The sequence below is a fragment of the Carcharhinus amblyrhynchos genome, chromosome 20 (assembly GCF_965287045.1).
Source record: "Carcharhinus amblyrhynchos chromosome 20, sCarAmb.v2.hapA, whole genome shotgun sequence".
Taxonomy (NCBI): domain Eukaryota; kingdom Metazoa; phylum Chordata; class Chondrichthyes; order Carcharhiniformes; family Carcharhinidae; genus Carcharhinus; species Carcharhinus amblyrhynchos.
The window spans coordinates 3,116,692-3,137,438 of NC_137343.1; the positions used below are offsets into that span (position 1 = coordinate 3,116,692).

The 20,747-nt window shown below is 46.3% G+C and overlaps 1 protein-coding gene across 1 annotated transcript in view; it reads left to right on the forward strand.

Moving 5' to 3' along the window:
- adgrd1 (adhesion G protein-coupled receptor D1) overlaps window positions 1–20,747 on the forward strand; it is a 273,919-nt gene that overhangs the window by 160,693 nt on the left and 92,479 nt on the right. The window contains exons 19-20 of the mRNA XM_080208783.1: window positions 11,893–12,046; window positions 13,123–13,189. Coding sequence (XP_080064909.1) covers window positions 11,893–12,046; window positions 13,123–13,189 — 221 coding nt within the window. The remainder of the gene's footprint in view (window positions 1–11,892; window positions 12,047–13,122; window positions 13,190–20,747) is intronic.

Genomic DNA, 20,747 nt, shown 5'->3' on the forward strand with positions numbered 1-20,747 from the left:
GGTTTCACTGGATTGAGACGGTGATGCAGACAGAGGGGGGTCAGGAGTTATAAGCAACATTAGCAATAACATTTCCAGAAAATTATATGTGATAAGGTGTTCCCAATATTCAACTGACAGAGGGGATGGTGTTGCGGCTCGGTGGCACAGGGGTCAGCACTGCTGTGTCACAGAGCCAGTGACCCGGGTTCGATTCCCACTTGGGTCACTGTTTGCGTGGAGTCTGCGCGTTCTCCCCGTGTCTGCTTGGGTTTCCTCCAGGTGCTCTGGTTTCTTCCCACCGTCCACAGATATGCGGGTTAGATGGATTGGTCGTGCTAAGTTGTCCCTAATGCCCCCGTTAGGTTAGAGGGATTAGCAGGGTAAACGTGTGGGGTAATGGGGATAGGACCTGGATGGGATCGTTGGCGACACAGATTCGATCGGCTGAGTGGCCTCCTTCTGCACTGTAGGGTTTCTATGATTCTGTGAGGTGTGAAATTAACTGAAAATGAATGTTCGCCTGAAACTCATCCATTCCCCACCTCCCTACACCTGAACCAGATGCCCTTCATAATAAAATTATTAATAAAGTAATCTGATTTCTATTAAAAATAACTCAGTGATTATCAGTCAAATATTAATCACATTTTGACTAAAAAGCTAAATATTTAAGATAAACATCATTTCATTTACAAGTGATTAAACATAACCTTCTGATGTTTCCTTTTCAACAGCTCTCTGGTACTTGTCAAATATTGTAATGAAGTGAGGATGTTTTTCCCTAGGAAATATCCCAGGAGTGTGTGTTTGGAACATCGATGCTGTCACACTAACCGAGAAATTTGATAAACTGGTGAAGCTTGTCCTGACTGGTTTAGTGCAGCCACTGGGTCCAGCAGCAGCACACGGTCACCTGCTCTGGACTGTATGTCCCAGGCTGCTGCTTACAGGGCAGCACTGAGGGAGTGCCACACAGGCTTCTTTCAGATGTGATACCAAGTCAAGGTCATTCTGACCTCCCTGTGTTACTAAAGAGCAGGGGATGCTGGTTAAATTTTACCCCTTGGTCAGCACTGGTGCAAGGTTGTTTCACAGCCTTCGGACAGCCCAATTTACAGCCAACAACATACGATGGAAATGTAATCCCTACTTGTAATATTGGAAGCACAGAATCACACAATCCTTCCAGTGTAGAAGAGGCCTCTTAGCCCATTGAGCCCATTTGTGCACAGCAAGCTCCCACACTTAAGGCCTGGTTTACTAATGTTGGTTGATTTGATTTAGTTTATTATTGTCACATGTATTAACATACAGTGAAAAGTATTGTTTCTTGCGCGCTGTACAGACAAAGCATAACATTCATAGAGAAGGAAAGGAGAGAGTGCAGAATGTAGTGTTACAGTCATAGCTAGGGTGTAGAGAAAGATCAACTTAGTGCAAGGTAAGTCCATTCAGAAGTCTGGCAGCAGCAGGGAAGAAGCTGTTCTTGAGTTGGTTGGTACGGGACCTCAGACTTTTGTATCTTTTTCCTGACGGAAGAAAGTGGAAGAGAGAATGTCCGGGGTGTGTGGGGTCCTTAATTATACTGGCTGCTTTGCCGAGGCAGCGGGAAGTGTAGACAGAGTCAATGGATGGGAGGCTGGTTTGAGAGATGGATTGGGCTACATTCACTGCCTTTTGTAGAGCAGGAGCCCAGACCAAGCTGTGATACAACCAGAAAGAATGATTTCTATGGTGCATCTGTAAAAGTTGATGGGAGTCGTAGTGGACATGCCAAATTTTAAGAACAAAGAACATTCCAACACAAGAACAGGCCCTTCGGCCCTCCAAGCCTGCACCGACCATGCTGCCCGACTGAACTAAAACCTCCTACCCTTTCAGGGACCATATCCCTCTATTCCCATCTCATTCATGTACTTGTCAAGACACCCCTTAAAAGTCACTACTGTAACTGCTTCCACTACCTCCCCCGGCAACGAGTTCCAGGCACCCATCACCCTCTGTGTAAAAATATCTGCCTCGTACATCTCTTTTAAAACTTGCCCCTCGCACCTTAAACCTGTGCCCCCTAGTAATTGACCCTGGGGAAAAAGCTTCTGACTATCCACTCTGTCCATGCCTCTTATGATCTTGTAGATTTCTATCAGGTCGCCCCTCGACCTCCATCGCTCTAGTGGGAACAAACCAAGTTTCTCCGACCTCTCCTCATAGCTAATGCCCTCCATACTAAGCAACATTCTGGTAAATCTTTTCTGTGCCCTCTCCAAAGCCTCCACATCCTTCTGGTAGTGTGGCGACCAGAATTGAACACTAAATTCCGAGTGCGGCCTCACTAAGGTTCTATAAAGCTGTAACATGACTTGCCAATTTTTAAACTCAATACCCCGGCCGATGAAGGCAAGCATGCCGTATGCCTTCTTCACTACCTTCTCCACCTGCATTGCCACTTTCAGTGAACTGTGTACCTGTACACCCAGATCCCTCTGTCTATCAATACTCTTAAGGGTTCTACCAAATACTGTATATTTCCGTTCTGTATTAGACCTTCCAAAATGCGTTACCTCACATTTGTCCGGATTAAACTCCATCTGCCATCTCTCCGCCCAAGTCTCCAACTGATCTATATTCTGCTGTATCCTCTGATGGTCCTCATCGCTATCTGCAAATCCACCAACCTTTGTGTCGTCCGCAAACTTACTAATCAATCCAGTTACATTTTCCTCCAAATCATTTCTATATATTACAAACAGCAAAGGTCCCAGCACTGATCCCTGAGGAACACCACTTGTCACAGCCCTCCATTCAGAAACACACCCTTCCACTGCTACCCTTTGTCTTCTTTGACCGAGCCAGTTCTGTATCCACCTTGCCAGTTCACCTCTGATCCCATACAACTTGACCTTCTGCACCAGTCTGCCATGAGGGACCTTGTCAAAGGCCTTACTGAAGCCCATGTAGACAACATCCACTGTCCCACCCTCATCAATCATCTTTGTCACTTCCTCGAAAAACTAGGTCAAGTTTCTCTCGATCACATGTATGTGTGGGTTTCCTCCGGGTGCTCCAGTTACCTCTCACACTCCAAAGATGTGCAGGTTATTTGGATCGGCCATGCTAAATTGCCCCTTAGTGTCAGGGGGACTAGCTAGGGTAAATGCATGGTGTTATGGGGATAGGGCCTGGGTGGGATTGTGGTCGGTGCAGACTCGATGGGCCGAATGACCTCCTTCTGCACAGTCAGATTTTCTATGTTCTTCCATTGGAGAATCTCAACTCCATTTAGCCATTCCCTTAGTCTTCTGAGAAAGTAGAGGACTAAACGTTGGTCAGGACACCAGGAAGAACTCTTCAAAATAGCGCCATGGGATATTTTACTTGCCCCTGTGAGGGCAGACAGAACTGTGGATTAACATCTTACCAGAAGGATGGCACCTCTGACAGGGCGGCACTCCCTCAGTACTGCAATGGGAGTGTCAGCCTGGATGGTCAAGTCTCTGGAGTTGGCTGTGAACCCTCAGACCCCCCTAGCTAATAGTCTCTGACCCATTGAGTCACAGCCGACACCTCACTCCTTACCTGTCGGGGAGACAATGAACAATTCTACACTTCAACCTGAACAATAATTTCACTAAAGATCCATCTTTTCCCCGGCTTACGGCCCAGTTGTCCATGGGGTGTGGGTCGCTGTGAAAGGGCTGAGATATTCCTACACCCAGAGCTGCAGGGTGTCTGCTGTGTGGAGCGTACGGAATTCACTGGACTGCTTTTCTCAGAATCTGTATATTTCTGGCAGAGAAACAAATGGATTCTCATTTGCTGGATCATTTACTTGGAGCCATTCACTTCAGAGAAATGCGGGAAGGAGATAGAGTCTTTAGAACACAGTGAAAGAAGAAACATTCTAATGGTCTCCTCCCGGGGAATGGTGTGTTGGATGATTGAATTTTAGCAGTTGTTTCATTGCTTTAATTATCACCTGTGTTGTGAGAAATGGTGAATGAGTCATAACGAACCTGTCATTCTTTTTTCCTCGTGTCATTAGCCAGCTGACTGGCTTCATCTGAACAAGAGGAGGCCATTCAGCCCCTTACAGCTTGGTGGCCCAGTGGTTAGCACTGCTGCCTCGCAGCGCCAGGGAGCCGGGTTCGATTCCCGGCTTGGGTCACTGTCTGTGCGGAGTTTGCACATCCTCCCCGTGTCTGCGTGGGTTTCCTCCGGCTGCTCCAGTTTCCTCCTACACTCCAAAGATGTGGGGGTTAGGTGGATCAGCCATACTAAGTTGCCCCTTAGTGTCGGGGGGACTAGCCAGGGTAAATACATGGGGTTATGGGGACAGGGCCTGGGTGGGATTGTGTTTGGTGCAGACTCAATGGGCTGAATGCCCTTCCGCACTGTAGGATATTATGTTCTTTCACTGGAGTATCTCAACTCCATTTTGCCATCTTGGTTCCGAAAACCCTTGCCTAACGGGAATCTTTCAGTCGAACCCTGACCTCAGTAACATTTTGTTTTGGTGGAGGGGGGGAGTTCCAGATTTACATTCCCCTTTACGTGAGGAAATACTTCCTGACATTCTCCCGAACAGCTTGGCTCCAAAGTGACTCTCCCCTCACCCCCACCCCCCACCAGAAGAAATATTTCTCTCTATTGACCCTATAAAATTCTTTAATCATTTTAAACATTTCACTTAGATCAGCCCTTGCTTTTCTCTACCCAAAGGAATATAAACTTGTCTATCAAACTTGCCCTTGTAACAACGCAACTAATCCTGGAGTCATTGTGGAGAATTAGCATTGAATCCCCATCCACAGAATTGTAGATACAATCCCTACAGTGCAGGAGTCTGCACTGACTTTCCAATAGATCATCCCAACCCCACATATTTGTCCCACTCATCCCACTAACCTACACATTTTGGACACTAAGGGGCAATTTACCATGGCCAACCCACCTAACCTGCACATCTTTGGAGTGTGGGAGGAAACCGGAGCACCCGGAGAAACCCATGCAGATACAGGGAGAATGTGCAGACTTCACACAGACAGTGACCCGAGGCCGGAATTGAACCTGAGTCCCTGGCGCTGTGAGGCAGCGGTGCTGAGCACTGCCACTAAGTGTCAAGGTCATTGACAGTTTTTTCACCAAGGGGGGAATGGGAGGGTGAGCAGACGTTGAACAGAAATGTATGTTCATTTTCCTTAGTCAAATTGGTAAAATCTCAAACCTTACCTTTAAGAATGGAGAGATGAAGTGCAGTTTCATAATTCCAGATGAATACATTATAACCAAGAATATCTTTGCTGTTGGTATTGCCACTATTACGATTCGTTGAAGAAAATTAATTGAACAGGTTTGAAAGGCAGCTTTGGATTCACTCAGCTTATGAATATGATTTCACGTTCAGCTTGATTGAGCTCTCCCTACTCTCTGTCTGGGCTGACAGGAGCGGGATTTGAATTGAGTATCTTCTTACCCAGAGGTGAAAATGCCACTCACTGAGTGGCCGCTGACACACGAAAACCAAAACATTAAATTAGACTGGAGAAGGTGCATGATCAATTTAATGGGAGACAAGTTAGGAGAATATTTGGAGAGGTTGGAGGAAAGTATTTGCGTGTGGCAGATGTTGTTTAATGGGAGTGATTGGAATGTCAATCATTGGGAGGCTGTAGGCAGGTTGATAGCAGGCAGAGAGTGTTCGTTATAGGTAATGGACAAAGAGAGAGACCTGAAGGTAATAATCATCATTTATTCAGGTTACACGAGCAATACAGAGTGGAAAGTTTTAGCCTAGGAGCTACCATACTTGGGAAAGCAGCACTGTCCACTGGTAATGAAGCATTTTATTCTCAGCGTGTTTACTGCACCCAGGGCCTCGTTACCTGGTGAAGGAAAGCAACTTCTTGGAGGATAGTGGTTGGAATGACGCCAGCTGAAGGATTAAGAGGGCAGAGTTTGAACTATTTGGTCACGCCTTGTAGCAAAGGAATGGATGTTTAGCAGAGCGTGGTCACCTGAGCTCTTTGATAAAGCAATCAAAAATTTATTCCATTCCCTCCGACTCTCTGGCCATAACCCTGAATATACCTCTCTGCTTCAGAAATTTGTTCGTTTTGTCATGTATTTATGTGGTTGTACTGCAGAGACACAAGGTTGCCGCACAGTTGGTTATTGAACCGTTTGGTGCAGTTTTATTGGATAGGTGTCACTTACTCACTATCCAGGATGGAGGAGAGGGAAAGATGCAGGGGATGTCGCTGATCATGTCCTTACACGTTATTTGACTAATCAGACGCGGATATATTAGTTTACAGGGTGTATAGTCTCCGCCTCAACCACTCGCGTCTATTACAATCTCCAACAATGCTCCGTGTAAAGACATTTTCCTCCTCTTTCTCTGTGACAATTTTCAATTGTCCTTTATCACCAACTCCCCAACCAGAACATTTCATTATTAACTCCAACAAAACCCTTTTGAATTTCAAACAAATCTATTCAATTTGCTTTGTTTTTTTCTGTTCAGATGGAAATGACTCCAGCATTTCCCATCTCTCCTCGTAACTATTGTTGTCTCTCATTTGGATCATCCTGGTGATTTGACACTGAGAACTCTTTGTCTTTAATCACAGAATCATAGAATCCCTACAGTCTAGAAGAGGCCATTTGGCCCATCGAATTGGCATCAACTCCCTGACAGGGTACCTTACCCTGACCCTCTACCTTGTCCTATCCCTATGGAGAGGCTGAATAAACTGGGCTTGTACTCGTTAGAGTTTAGAAGAATGAGGGGAGATCTCATTGAGACGTATAAGATGATGAATGGGATGGACAGGATAGAGGTGGAGAGACTCTTCCCGCTCAAAAAAGACAGTAGGACTAGGGGGCACAGCCTCAAGATAAAGGGGGGGCGGTTTAGAACGGAGTTGAGGAGGAACTTCTTCACTCAAAGGGTGGTGAATCTCTGGAATTCTCTGCCCGTTGAAGTAGTGGAGGCTGCCTCGCTAAATATTTTTAAGACGCGGGTTGATGGGTTTTTGATAAGAGAGGGGATTAAGGGTTATGGGGAGAGGGCGGGAAAGTGGAACTGAGCCACGACAGATCAACCATGATCTTATTGAATGGCGGGGCAGGCTCTAAGGGCTAGATGGCCTACTCCTGCTCCTATTTCTTATGTTCTTACCATTGGCCAATCCATCTAACCTACACATCTTTGGACACTAAAGGGCAATTTAGCACGGCCAATCCACCCAACCTGTAAATCTTTGGAGTGTGGGAGGAAACTGGAGCACTTGGAGGAAATGCATGCAGTCAGGGTGAGAACGTGCAGACTCCACACAGACAGTGACCCAAGACTGCATAGAATTAAACCTGGCGCTGTGAGGCAGCACTGCTAACCACAGTGCTACTGTGCCAAACTTATAAACCAGCCCCTGGCTGTCTGACTAAATAATGTCTTGAACACATTCCTAATTGCTCTATTTGTAAAACTCAGACGTTTTTGGCCTCTTTGTGGCTTTTTGTTACGTATCGACTGGGAGTACAACAAACAGAAAAGTAATGAGGTGCTATGTTAATGGGTTGTAGTGAAGCACGATGCAGGTATTTTTTTGTCTGCCACATAGTCTATTTTAACCCTTATACGATGGACAAAGAATTGCAAGTAGACTTCTTGTTAGTATGATCAATATTTATTTAAAACACACAATCAGTAATCATCACCCAACCAACAATAAATTAGCTTACAGAAAATACTAAAGTTCAAGTCCAATACTGGACCTTGACTTAACTTTGTGTAACTGGCAAGTACCCAAGCAGATATTGGCCTTTATCTGTGCGCTGGTCTCGGTCGTCCTCTGCATGGTCCGGTCCGTTAGTCTGGCCTGGCACTCTGGCTTTGGTCTTCCTACCCTCTCGGGTGTGGTGGCTCGCCTCGTGCCGGTTGTTGCTGGCAATGGTCACCATTTGGGGCGGCACGGTAGCACAGTGGTTAGCACTGCTGCTTCACAGCTCCAGGGACCTGGGTTCGATTCCCGGCTCGGGTCACAGTCTGTGTGGAGTTTGCACATTCTCCTCGTGTCGATGTGGGTTTCCTCCGGGTGCTCCGGTTTCCTCCCACAGTCCAAAGACGTGCGGGTTTGGTTGATTGGCCATGCTAAAAAAAAATTGCCCCTTAGTGTCCAGGGATGTGTAGGTTAGAGGGATTAGTGGGTAAATGTGTAGGGATAGGGCCTGGGTGGGATTGTGGTCGGTGCAGACTCGATGGGCCGAAGGGCCTGTTTCTGCACTGTGGGGTTCTAGGTTCTAGCTCGTTTGTGGGGTCAGAGAGAGAGAGCTTCTTCTGTTGTACAGCCCCTTTTTATCTCTCCTTGGTTTTGTGTCCTTTTTGGGCGGTCTCCTGATTCTTGTCAATCAATCAATTAGGGCTCGATCACCCTGATCGATAAAGTCCAATCGGGTGCTGCCACACCGATCTCTGGGGGTGTACCCATTGGTCATGCCTGCAGGGTACAGGGGGCATGTAGGACTCTCTCCCAAATAAGGTGCTACAGCGCTCCTATATCTGGTAAACAAGTATGTTCGACCAGGGAGTGTCCATTGTCTTTGGGATGGCCTTTTTCCTGTGTTTCAGTCATCTGAACTACAGCCTGCTGTTTCAGTGCTTGTCCAATTATCCCAGCATGCTCTGTAAATCGCCATGTTTGGTGGCCTGTTTGGCCACACAGGTTTAGTAAAAAGGTGTTGTTTATTCCATATCTAAGGTGGAAGAGCCACAGAAACCAGTGAATCTCTTTGCTTACATCACATCAGGAGAGGCGCAATCACTTCTAGCACGTTACACTCTCTCTGCACAAATCTCCACTTTCTGGGAGTCGTCTGTCAGAATCTCGGAATTTCTCTCTGTTCTCCACACTCATCAGGATCCTGCCACTGTGGCACAGTGCTTAGCACTATGGCCTCACAGTGCCAGGGACCTGGGTTCGATTCCCAGCTTGGGTCATTGTCTGTGTGGAGTTTGTATGTGCTCCCCGTGTCTGCGTGGGTTTCCTCCGGGTGTTCTGGTTTTCTCCCATAGTCCAAAAATGTGCAGGATAGGTGGAATAGCCATGGTAAATTGCCCCTTAGTGTCAGGGGAACTAGCTAGGGTAAATGCATGCAGTCACGGAGATAGGGCCTGGCTAGGATTGCAGTCGGTGCAGACTTGATGGGCCGGATGGCCTCCTTCTGCACTGTCGGGATTCTATGATTCTAACTCTACGTTTCCACGCAAAATGAAAATTGTGCAGATGCCGGGAATCTGAAATACAGAGAGAAAACGCTGCAAGCACTCAGCAAGTCTGACAGTGTCTGTGGAGAGGGAAAGAGTGAACAGTTCAGGTCAGTGTCATCTTTCAACACAACTAACTGGAAAAGCAACAAAGAAACCCACTGAGGAATTCAGGGAAAACTTCTTTGTCCAAAGAGTGGCGAAAATGTGGAACACAGTTAAAGTCCAACGGGTTTATTTGGTAGCAAACACTAGTGGCGTTTGCGACCAAATAAACGTGTTGGACTTTAACCTGGTGTTGTGAGACTTCTTACTGTGTTTACCCCAGTCCAACGCCGGCATCTCCACATCATGAAGATGTGGAAACCAGGAGTGGCTGAAGTGAACAGATCCGATACATAGAGCCATGGAGGTTTACAGCATGGAAACAGGCCCTTCGGCCCAACTTATCCATGCCACCCACGTAAGGGAAAGCTTACATGGGGGAAAGGAAGAGAAGGGTACGTGTGATAGGGTGAGCTGGAAGGTCCATGTGATGTATAAATGAGCAGCATCTGTTTCACTGATGATCAGATTCTGTACTGTACATTTTATGTAGTTCTACATAATCAGAGAGTTATCGGCAAATGTAAGTTACTAAATTAATGCATCCATTATTTGCAGGTTAGACATCAAGCTGCAATACGTGACCCATTGGCTCATAATTTATCTGTTCTGCTTGCCTATATTAGATAAAAGATTAAAGGTATTGCAGGATCATTACTGACAATAAATTTGCTCTTAGTTTTACAGATACTCAATTAGTTTTTGTGCACAACTCTCTCATCGGTCCAAACAAAGTGAAAAAGGCTAATTACAGAGCACAAGTGCAGCTGAACAAGGACCCACTCTCACTTTGAGTTGGACTGAAAAGATACAACATTCTAATCGCCTTAAAAGTAGATGGCTTAATGAAGAGTTAGATAATTAGTGAATTAGTTCTATAATTGGTCATGTCCTAACTAACACACCTAGAAAATAGTGATTCATGCTGCACAAACCCATTTTAAACCACTTGTCATGGACAGGAACTCAACTCGATGGGAGGGCTGATGGCCGAGTGGTATCATCACAAGACTATTAATCCAGAAACTCAACTAATGTTCTGGGGACCTGGGTTCGAATCCCACCACGGCAGATTGGTGGAATTTGAATTGAATTTAAAAGAAAATCTGGAATTAAGAATCTACTGATGACCTTGAAACCATTGTTGATTGTTGGAAAAACCCATCTGGTTCCTTCAGAGAAGGAAATCTGCCGTCCTTATCCGGTCTGGCCTACATGTGACTCCAGAGCCACAGCAACGTGGTTGACTCTCAACTGCCCTCAGGGAACTAGGGATGGACAATAAATACTGGCCAATCAGCAATGCCCAAGTTCCGTGAATGAATAAAAAAATCAGAATATTTTGATCTGAGGGTTTTGTAATGGATGGAAGAAGGCTGTGAAGTGAAGGATAACGGATATCGGAAATGGACTGGTCTACAGTCAAACTAATTGTGGAATTTCTAGGGAGTGGGATAACTTGATCTTGGGTTTGGACATAGCTCGGCACAACATCGAGGGCCGAAGGGCCTGTACTGTGCTGCGCTGTTCTATGTTCTAGGTTCTAGAATTTTCTGTGTGCATGGGAAATTTAATTGTGTAGGGCTAACAGAAATTATCGTTCAAAGGTCTTTGTAATTTCAAATGATTAACTGTCATTAAGTACATGACATTTAATCGAATCCCTACAACACAGAAGGAGGCCATTCAGCCCATTGAGCTTCCACCAACATCAATCCTACATTATCCCCTGTAACCCCACATATTTACTGTGCTAAGCTTTTGGACACCAAGGGGTAAGTTAGCGTGGCTAATCCACTTAACCCGCACATTTTGGGACTGTGGGAGGAAACTGGAGCACCCGAAGAAACCCACGCAGACACGGGGAGAACTTGCAAACTCCACACAGACAGTGATTCGAGGCTGGAATTGAACCTGGGACCCTGGTGCTGTGAGGCAGTGGTGCTAACCCACTGTGCCACGTGCTGTTTATTTACGATGGGCACGGTTTAATCTGATCAGTGCAACATTTCCACTCTCCAAAGATGTGTGGGTGAGGTTGATTGGCCATGCCAAATTGACCCTTGTTTCGGGGGGATTAGCAGGGTAAATATGTTGGGTTATGGGAATAGGACCTGGGTGGGATTGTGGTTGGTGCAGGCTCGATGGGCTGAATGGCCTCCTTTTGCATAATAGGATTCAATGGATTTCATTTTGTGAAATTGGAAAGCATTTATGAGTTGATCGGTACTCAATGATTATTTGTCATAGTTACTGAAATCGATTTTCTACCTTTTAAAAATGTTTTACTACAAACAAAATTAATCCTTCCAATTATATAGCACCTTTTATAATCTGAGCCTGACCCAGAGCACGTCACCTTTTGAAGTGTACTCAGTGTTGTATTACAACCAATTTGTACACAGCATCTCTCCTCCAGCAGCAACTGGGAAATGTCCATCTCAGCTGCTCTGTTCAGTTTGAACACCATGTAATGATTCCGGTGTCTAACACAGAGGGCATAAATGTGGGAGTAACAGGGTCCATTCTCTTGCCCCCAGCTCCCGTGCAAGGCACTGGCCATTCTTCTTCACTTCTTCTTCCTGGGGGTTTTCTCCTGGATGTTGGTGGAAGGTTTGCACCTGTACAGCATGGTCATCAAAGTCTTCGGTTCCGAGGAAAGCAAGCACTTCTACTATTACGGGATAGGCTGGGGTGAGTACGATTGGATGAGTTATCTCGACAATTAGAGGAAGATTAGGGCATCAAAAATAGACAAGTGGAAAGAAGTAGGGATTATGGCGCCTGCTCAGTGACATATTTGGATTAATTTTTGAAAACTTCAGTGAGGTGACAATTTAATTAGCAGTGTCAAAAACGCTTGCTGAATATCGTGATCAAAGCCTGCAATGACTGCACAGGGTGATGGTGTTTCTGGGACTGGAGTTAGCAGTTGGTTGGCAGTATACAGTATAATAATGATTAACAGTGAGTTTATCAAAGAGATTATAAGCAGATGATTTTTTTTGAAGTAATAGATAAAGAGAGGAATAAATATCAGACAAGATACCCGGGAGAACACCCCTGACCTTCTGCAGAATCTTTTACGTCCAGCTGACAGGATAGATGGGGTCTTTGTTTAACATCTCACTGTGGCACAGCGGGTTAGCACTGCTGCCTCACAGTGCCAGGGACCCGGGTCTGATTCCAGCCTTGGGTGACTGCCTGTGTGGACTCTGCACATTCTTCCCGTGTCTGCATGGGTTTCCTCCGGGTGCTCCGGTTTCCTCCCACAGTCCAAAGGTGCGCGAGTTAGGCGGGTTGGCCATGCTAAAATTGTCCCTTAGCGTCCGAGTTCTAGCAGGGGAAATGCATGGGATTACAGGGATAGGATGGGATTGTTGTCAATGCAGATTTGATGGTCCAAATGGCCTCTTACTGCACTGTAGGGATACCATGATTCAATGACAGTCGGTTCCTCTGACAATGCAGCACTCCCTCAGTGCCGCGCTGGAGTGTCTGCTCAAGTTTCTGGAGTGGGTCTTGAACCCATGACGCTCTGGTTCAGAGAGCAGATCGCTACCCACTCAGCCATGGGTGACAGCTTAGGGACGTGCCAGTGGTAGGTGCCAGGGGATTGCGTGTCACTTTGTTCGTTTGGGGAGGGTATTGTTGCTGGGGCAGACTGAGTTTTAAACAAACCTGTGACAGAGAGGTCAGTCTGCCAGTGTCGCTACTTTGATTAATTTGATTTGAACAAGCGCTGCTATTAACTCGTCCTTCTTTTTTAGGCTCGCCCCTGGTGATTTGCATCGTTTCTGTTACCTCAGCTTTTGACAGTTACGGAAACGCAGACAAGTGAGTATTACCGGAGTCAGTCAGTCATTGCATCGTTAACCAATCCATCCCATTGAACCCATGAGTATTGGAACAGGAGGAGGCCACAGTCCCTCCAGCCTGTCCTGCTATTCAGTGGGATCATGGCTAACTATCTTCAATCCGTTAATCCACCCGAGTTCTATAAACCCATTGTAGCCTGAGCTAACAAAAATCTAGCAATCTGAGCTTCACCACCACCACCACCACCTGCCCCAAAGTCAGCAGCCGACTAGGGGAGAGGTTTCCAAACTTCCACTACCCACTGTGTGTAGAAATGCCACTGAGTTCACCCCCAACATCAGGTCACGATCCCTTTCTCTGGACCCCACCCCCACACCCCCAGCCTCCAGATGAAATAGTTCAGTTTCCAAAGAGTGGCACAGTGGTTAGCACTGCTGCCTCACAGCGCCAGGGACCCGGGTTCAATTCCCAGCTCGGGTCACTGTCTGTGTGGAGTTTGCATATTCTCCCCGTGTCTGCGTGCGTTTCCTCCGGTTTCCTCCTACAGTCCGAAAGACGTGCTGGTTAGGGTGCATTGGCCGTACTAAATTCTCCCTCAGTGTACCCGAACAGGCGCCGGAGTGTGGCAACTAGGGGATTTTCACAGTAACTTCACTGCAGTGTTAATGAAAGCCTACTTGTGACATTAAAAAAAAACTAAACTTTATAACCCCGCAATCATTTAACTTCTCAGTTCTCTGCATTCATCACTCCCCACGCAAAATACATTGCAGTTCAGATGTTGATTTGTGAAAACTTCAGTCATCATTCTTCAGATGAAAGGAATTGGAAATGCCTCACGGATTTCGCTGTTTCTGTTTCATCTTTCCTTGATATTAGTATTAAATCTAATTCCATCACTTTTTGATTTTTTAGTGTGTTTTTGGTAAGTTTCCTTGATTTTTCTCGATATCAAAGGGGGACAGACCAGGAATTTGAGTTGAAACTGATCAGCCATGATCTTCTAGAATGGTGGAGCAGGTTCGATGGGCTGAATGGCTCCTAATTTTATGATCTTTTGACCTGAGGTTAATGGCCATTCCTATGGATTTGAAGTGTGATTTATATTGTGAACAGGGTTCCTCTCTGACTGGCTGCGGTCCTTCTCTGGAAATTCACAGCATTTAGTTCTCATTTGCTCCAATTAATTCACTGCAAGTTAAAGCAGCAAAACGACTCTCTCCCTCTGACTAATTACTGCATTTTCCCATGTTTAGGTTTTTTTTTCTGTTTAAGGTTATCTCCAGAGTAAGATATGAGATTTTTATTCCTCTGGCATGGAGGGGAGATGTTACTTCATTCTGTAAAGAAAGCTGAATAATTAAATAAAAATGATTGTATTTTGGGACAGGTGGAAGACAGCTATTAAAGTCCCAAAATGGCCAATTAACGTGCAGGTTAGCATTGCCCCTTTCAGGGAGCACGATACCTACCTGTTATCAAGTACAGTACCATAATAACTGTAGGTAACGTCACTAAAATTCTTTAGAGCTGTACTCCAGCCTGCTAAGAATGGAATCTAGCCAGCTGTGTTAAAGGATGGGAGAATCATGCTCACTGGATTTGCATTAACTTCCCTTCCATGGCCAGTTCAGATCTGGTTATTTTCCCTGAGGTGATTACTTTCATAGAGACCCCAACTTTGGTAAGAACATAAGAAATAGGAGCAGGAGTAGGCCATCTAGCCCTTCGAGCCTGCCCCGCCATTCAACAAGATCATGGCTGATCTGAAGTGGATCAGTTCCACTTTCCCGCCCTCTCCCCATAACCCTTAATTCCCCTGTCTATCAGAAACCTATCTACCTGTGACTTAAATATATTTAGTGAGGTAGCCTCCACCACTTCAATGGGCAGAGAATTCCAGAGATTCACCACCCTTTGAGTGAAGAAGTTCCTCCTCAACTCCGTTCTAGACTGCCCCCCCTCCCCTTATTTTGAGGCTGTGCCCTCTAGTCCTGCTGTCCTTTCTGAGCGGGAAGAATCTCTCTACCTCTACCCTACCCAGCCCCTTCATTATCTTATACGTCTCTATAAGATCCCCCCTCAGCCTTCTAAACGCTAACGAGTACAGACCCAGTCTATTCAATCTCTTTTCATAAGCTAACTCCCTCATCTCCGGTATCAGCCTAGTGAACCTTCTCTGCACTCCCTCCAAGGCCAATATATCCTTCTGCAAATGCGGCAACCAAAACTGCACACAGTACTCCAGCTGCGTCTCAGGGACAAGTTGACTGATCTCAATCTGAGGAACTGTGGAGGATCCACACGTGAAGGATCCGCAGGTTAAGGATCTGTACGTAAAAGATCGTCCACACATAGATCCGCCATGTGTAGATCTAAAGTTTCATCCACTGTGTATGGAGAAGGAGGAATATCTCATTGAATTTCCTGCCCAGTGGTTCTGCGCTGGAAGTGGATGAGTTCAGATTGAATTGGGTGGCGATGGCTCTCATTGCTCGAGTCCCCACATAATGGACAGATCAATGGTTAAAGAAGGGAAAGTGGGGGCTGGGTGTAGGGCTGGCTAAGTCACAAACCTCACAACTTCGACTAACATGAAGACCATGGCACAAAAACTGGCTATTTGGCACGACTGTTGCTCTTTGTGCTCCACCTGAGTCTCCTCTATCTCCCTCTTCCTCTCATCCTATCAGCATTTCCTTCGATTCCTCTCTCCCTCGTGTCTTTATCCAGCTTCACCTAAAATTTATCTTGGATATTCTCTTCAATCTGTGACAGTGAGCTCCCCATTCCCCATCCTCTCTGCTTGAAGAGGTTTCTCCTGAATTCCTGATTGGATTAATTGGTAACTTTTACAAATAACGCCTTCTCCGTAAGTGGAAACACCTTCTCTATGTCTACCTTACCAAACTCTTTTCCATTTCCAAAGGCTTCTATCTTCAGAGCGACACAGCAGCACAGTGCTTAGCATTGCCAGTGCCAGGGACCCGGGTTCGATTCTCGGCTTGGGTCACTGTCTGTGTGGAGTTTGCACATTCTCCCCGTGTCTGCGTGGGTTTCCTCCGGGTACTCCGATTTTCTCCCACAGCCCAAAGATGTGTGTGTTAAATTGCCCCTTAGTGTCAGGGGGACTAGCTTGGGTAAATGTGTGGGACTTTGGGGATGGGGCATGGGTGGGACTGTGGTCAGTGCAGACTCGATGGGCCAAATGGCCTCCTTCTGCACTGTCGCGATTCTATGATTCTAGTGCAAGGGCTCAGCCTGTTTGTGTGACGTGGAGATGGGAGAGAAGGGACTCTGGTATAAAGTGTTAGAGTTATTGAGGATGTGTGAGACCCAGCCTCTGAATATAATATGAGGTCAGTGAGATTAAACACATCGCTTAGCAGCGAGCTGTCTGTCTCTCTCTCCCCTCCCCGCCTGAGACTCCTGCTCACTGCCCAATGTGGTGCAGTCACTGGTTACGGATCGTTGCTGCAGAAACATCTCATATCTGAACATCACGTTCACAGAGAGTGATTGAGGAATTTACAATCCTGGATAATATGATTGGTGCAGTGGGAGCTGAGTGTCAGAGAGGCAGACAGGTTTGAAGATTTGTCAGATTTGCATTTGCCAGGTGCCGTCAAAATGCCCTTGTGTGACTGAGTCCTTTAAATGTTCATGAAATCTGGAAATAATTGGAATAAGGCAGGAGAGTACGAGGAGTTAGTGGAGTCACAAAGCACAGAAGGAGGCCACTCGGTCCATTGTGTCGGTGCTGGTTTTTTGAAGCACTCCGCTTACACACTCTTTTTCTGTAGCCCTGCAAAGTTTATTCCTGTTTGGGTATTTGTCATAGAATCCCTACAGTGCAGAAGGAGGCCATTCAGCCCATCGAACCTGCACTGACTAATAAATTGTTCACCAAAATCCTTTTATTTACAATTCCACCAGCAGTCCACAGAGTGCTCGCAATCAGCAGTCTACCTTTGGGAGTGCCAGAGGAACTGACAGTCCCGGTTAAATACATAAGAACATAAGAAATAGGAGCAGGAGTAGGCCATCTAGCCCTTCGAGCCTGCCCCGCCATTCAATAAGATCATGGCTGATCTGTTGTGTCTCAGTTCCACATTCCCGCCCTCTCACCATAATCCTTAATCCCCTCTCTTATCAAAAACCCATCAACCCGCGTCTTAAAAATATTTAGCGAGGCAGCCTCCACCACTTCAACGGGCAGAGAATTCCAGAGATTCACCACCCTTTGAGTGAAGAAGTTCTTCCTCGACTCCGTTCTAAACCGCCCCCCCTTTATCTTGAGGCTGTGCCCCCTAGTCCTACTGTCCTTTCTGAGCGGGAAGAGCCTCTCCACCTCTATCCTATCCATCCCATTCATCATCTTATATGTCTCAATGAGATCTCCCCTCATTCTTCTAAACTCTAACGAGTACAAGCCTAGTTTATTCAGCCTCTCCTCATAGCTCAACCCCCTCAACTCCGGCATCAGCCTAGTAAACCTCCTCTGCACTCCCTCCAAGGCCAAAATATCCTTGCGTAAGTGCGGCGCCCAAAACTGCACACAGTACTCCAGCTGCGGTCTCACCAATGCTCAATACAGCCGCAGCAAGACCTCTCTACTTTTATATTCAATCCCCCTCGCTATGAAGGCCAGCATCCCATTCGCCTTCCTGACCACCTGCTGCACCTGCAGGCTGGGTTTTTGCGACTCATGCACAAGGACCCCGAGGTCCCTCTGCACCGTCGCCTGCTGCAGTTTTTCGCCACGTAAGTAATAATCCTTCCTACCATTATTCCTATCAAAGTGGACCACCTCGCACTTGCCAACATTAAGGAAAAAACTTCCCGATTGTCTCATCAGTTGATTCCTTAATGAGGGAGTTCATATTCCAATAGGCCAGTTTCAGTGGCCTGACTGAAGTCATTACACTGACAACAATCAATCCCACCCAGGCCCTATTCCCATAACCCCATGTATTTACCCAGCTAATCCCTCTGACTCAAAGGGACAATTTAGCATGGCTAATCAACCTAACCCATACATCTTTGGACTGTGGGAGGAAACCGGAGCACCCGGAGGAAACCCACGCAGACACGGGGAGAACGTGCAAACTCCACACAGACAGTGACCTAAGCCGGGAATCGAACCCGGGTCCCTGGCACTGTGAGGCAGCAGTGCTAACCCACTGTGCTACCGTGCCACCCAGACATTTGTATGCTAACCTACAGGAAGCCTTTCCCCTGCCCCTGCTGTCAACAGGCCTGTCCTTCAGAAGTCCATCCTAGCCCACTTTACCCCCCTCCAGTGGGCCCGGTGCCAACCCTCAAGCCAGGCCCCTGAGTAATAACGGCTGTAGTTGTGACTCCTGGGGGCACAGCCTGTACACAAAGTTGCTGATGTCTATTTGGCTCTCGGCTCTGTTGGAGCTTTGCCCAGTGGGACCTTACTCAGTGGGAGGCCTGTCCAAGTAACTGCCTGATTACCTCAGAATAGTGCCAGGCCCCCGGTGGCAAGATAAGGTGGAGGTCCCACCATTTCCCTAAGCCGGAGGCAAGACCATCCCTCCCAGTTCCGACACTAAATTCCACTCTTTGAGAAGACACAGTACCATAGGATTATAAAATAAAGGAGCAGAATGAGGCCATTCGGCCCATCGAGTCTGTTTTGCCATTCAATCATGGCTGATAAGTTTCTCAACCCCATTCTCCTGTCAGTTCCCCATAATCTTGACCCCCTTACTAATTAAGAACCTATCTATCTCTGTCTTAATACATACTAAGTGGTAGCAGAATAACTGACGTTATTGCAGCTAAATGCCGTCAGAACTTTTCAATCTTTTCTGTTATGCTGTTACCCTGATTATGTTGTCCTCTCGAATTCAGCCCCATTTCCCATAAACACCAGTGATCAGACTGGTGCGTTCCGGGCGCTCACAGCCATTCCTGAGTGATTTAACACATTCCACCATCCTTGGAGGAAACCCACGCAGACACGGGGAGAACCTGCAAACCCCACACAGACAGTGACCCAAGCCGGGAATTGAACCCGAGTCCTTGGTGCTGTGAGGCAGCAGTGCTGACCACTGTGCCACCGCGCCGCCCGGTTGGTGAAAGAGAATAGTTTTAAGGAGTGCCTTAAGAGGAGGAGAGAATGGTAGAAGGGTTTCAAGGAATCCACTTCAGAGCTTGGGGTTGCAGACTGTGGTGTGGTTAAAATCAAACTCATTGTAGAAGTGTAGAGACCTCGCGGGTTCTCCTGTGACTTTGACAGAATAATGCCAACACTGAGAGGGTTAAATTAAAAAGACAGGTTGGCTTTTACTGCCGTGGGTTGAACAGATTGAAGGGTGATTGGGTGGAGGAGTTCTGGATGGTAAAAGGATTCGAATGATCTGAGAGAGAGGAACGATTTACTCTGGGAATGTTAGACCTCACTGTTCAGGCGGGAAATCAGGAAACACTTTCACACAAAGGATAATGGAATTGTGGAACTCTGTCTCTCCCAAAAGAGCTTTGGATTAATCGGACCGACTGGAGCTTTTGAGAGAGAGATTGAGAGCGTTGGAATTGTGTGGGGGAGTGGGGGATATGTAAAGACAATAACCTGGAAGGATAAATCACCCACCCTCCAGTGTCACCCTTACTCCTCACCGACACTTAATGCAATTAGTAAAACATTTGTGATGAAGTTTAGCAACCTTTGCAAATTCTTTAATAAGAGCAAAATACTGGGAATTAGAGCTAAAAACTGTAAAATCTGAACCAGGTTGGAGCAGCTCCCATACACTGACACTGTCTACTCGGCAAAGCAGCCAGCATAATTAAGGACCCCACGCACCCCGGACATTCTCTCTTCCAGCTTCTTCCGTCGGGGACAAGATACAAAATTCAGGATTGAGTCAGTCAGATCCCTCAAGTGTCACTGGGATAGCTCCCTTGAACAGTATGCAATGGAGGGAGCAAGCTATCCTAGATCTGGCCCTGTGTAGCGAGACAGGAATAATTAATGATCTTATAGTTAAGGATCCTCGCAGAAAAAGCGATCACAGTATGGTTGAATTTAAAATACAGATGGAGAGCGAGAAGGTAAAATCCAATACCAGTGTCTGTGCTTAAACAAAGGAGACTACAAAGGGATGAGGGAGGGGTTGGCTAAGGTAGACTGGGAGCAAAAACTTTACGGTGGGACAATTGAGGAACAGTGAAGGACTTTCAAAACAATCTTCCACAGTGCTCAGTAAAAGTATATACCAGTGATAAGGAAGGACTGTAGAAAAAGAGATAATCAGCCATGGATATCTAAGGAAATAAAGGAGGATATCAAGTGCATAGAAAGTGACAAAGATTAGTGGGAACCAAGAGGCTTGGGAAATCTTTAAAGGTCAACAGAAAGCCACAAAAAATTATGAAGAAAAGTAAGATGGATTATGAGAGTAAACTAGCTCAGAATATAAAAACAGAGAGCAAAACTTTCTACAAGTATATAAAAAAGGTTAAAGTAAATATTGACCCTTTCGAGGATGAGAAGGGGGATGTAATAACTGGAAATGAGAAGGTGGCTGAGGCATTGAACAGGTAT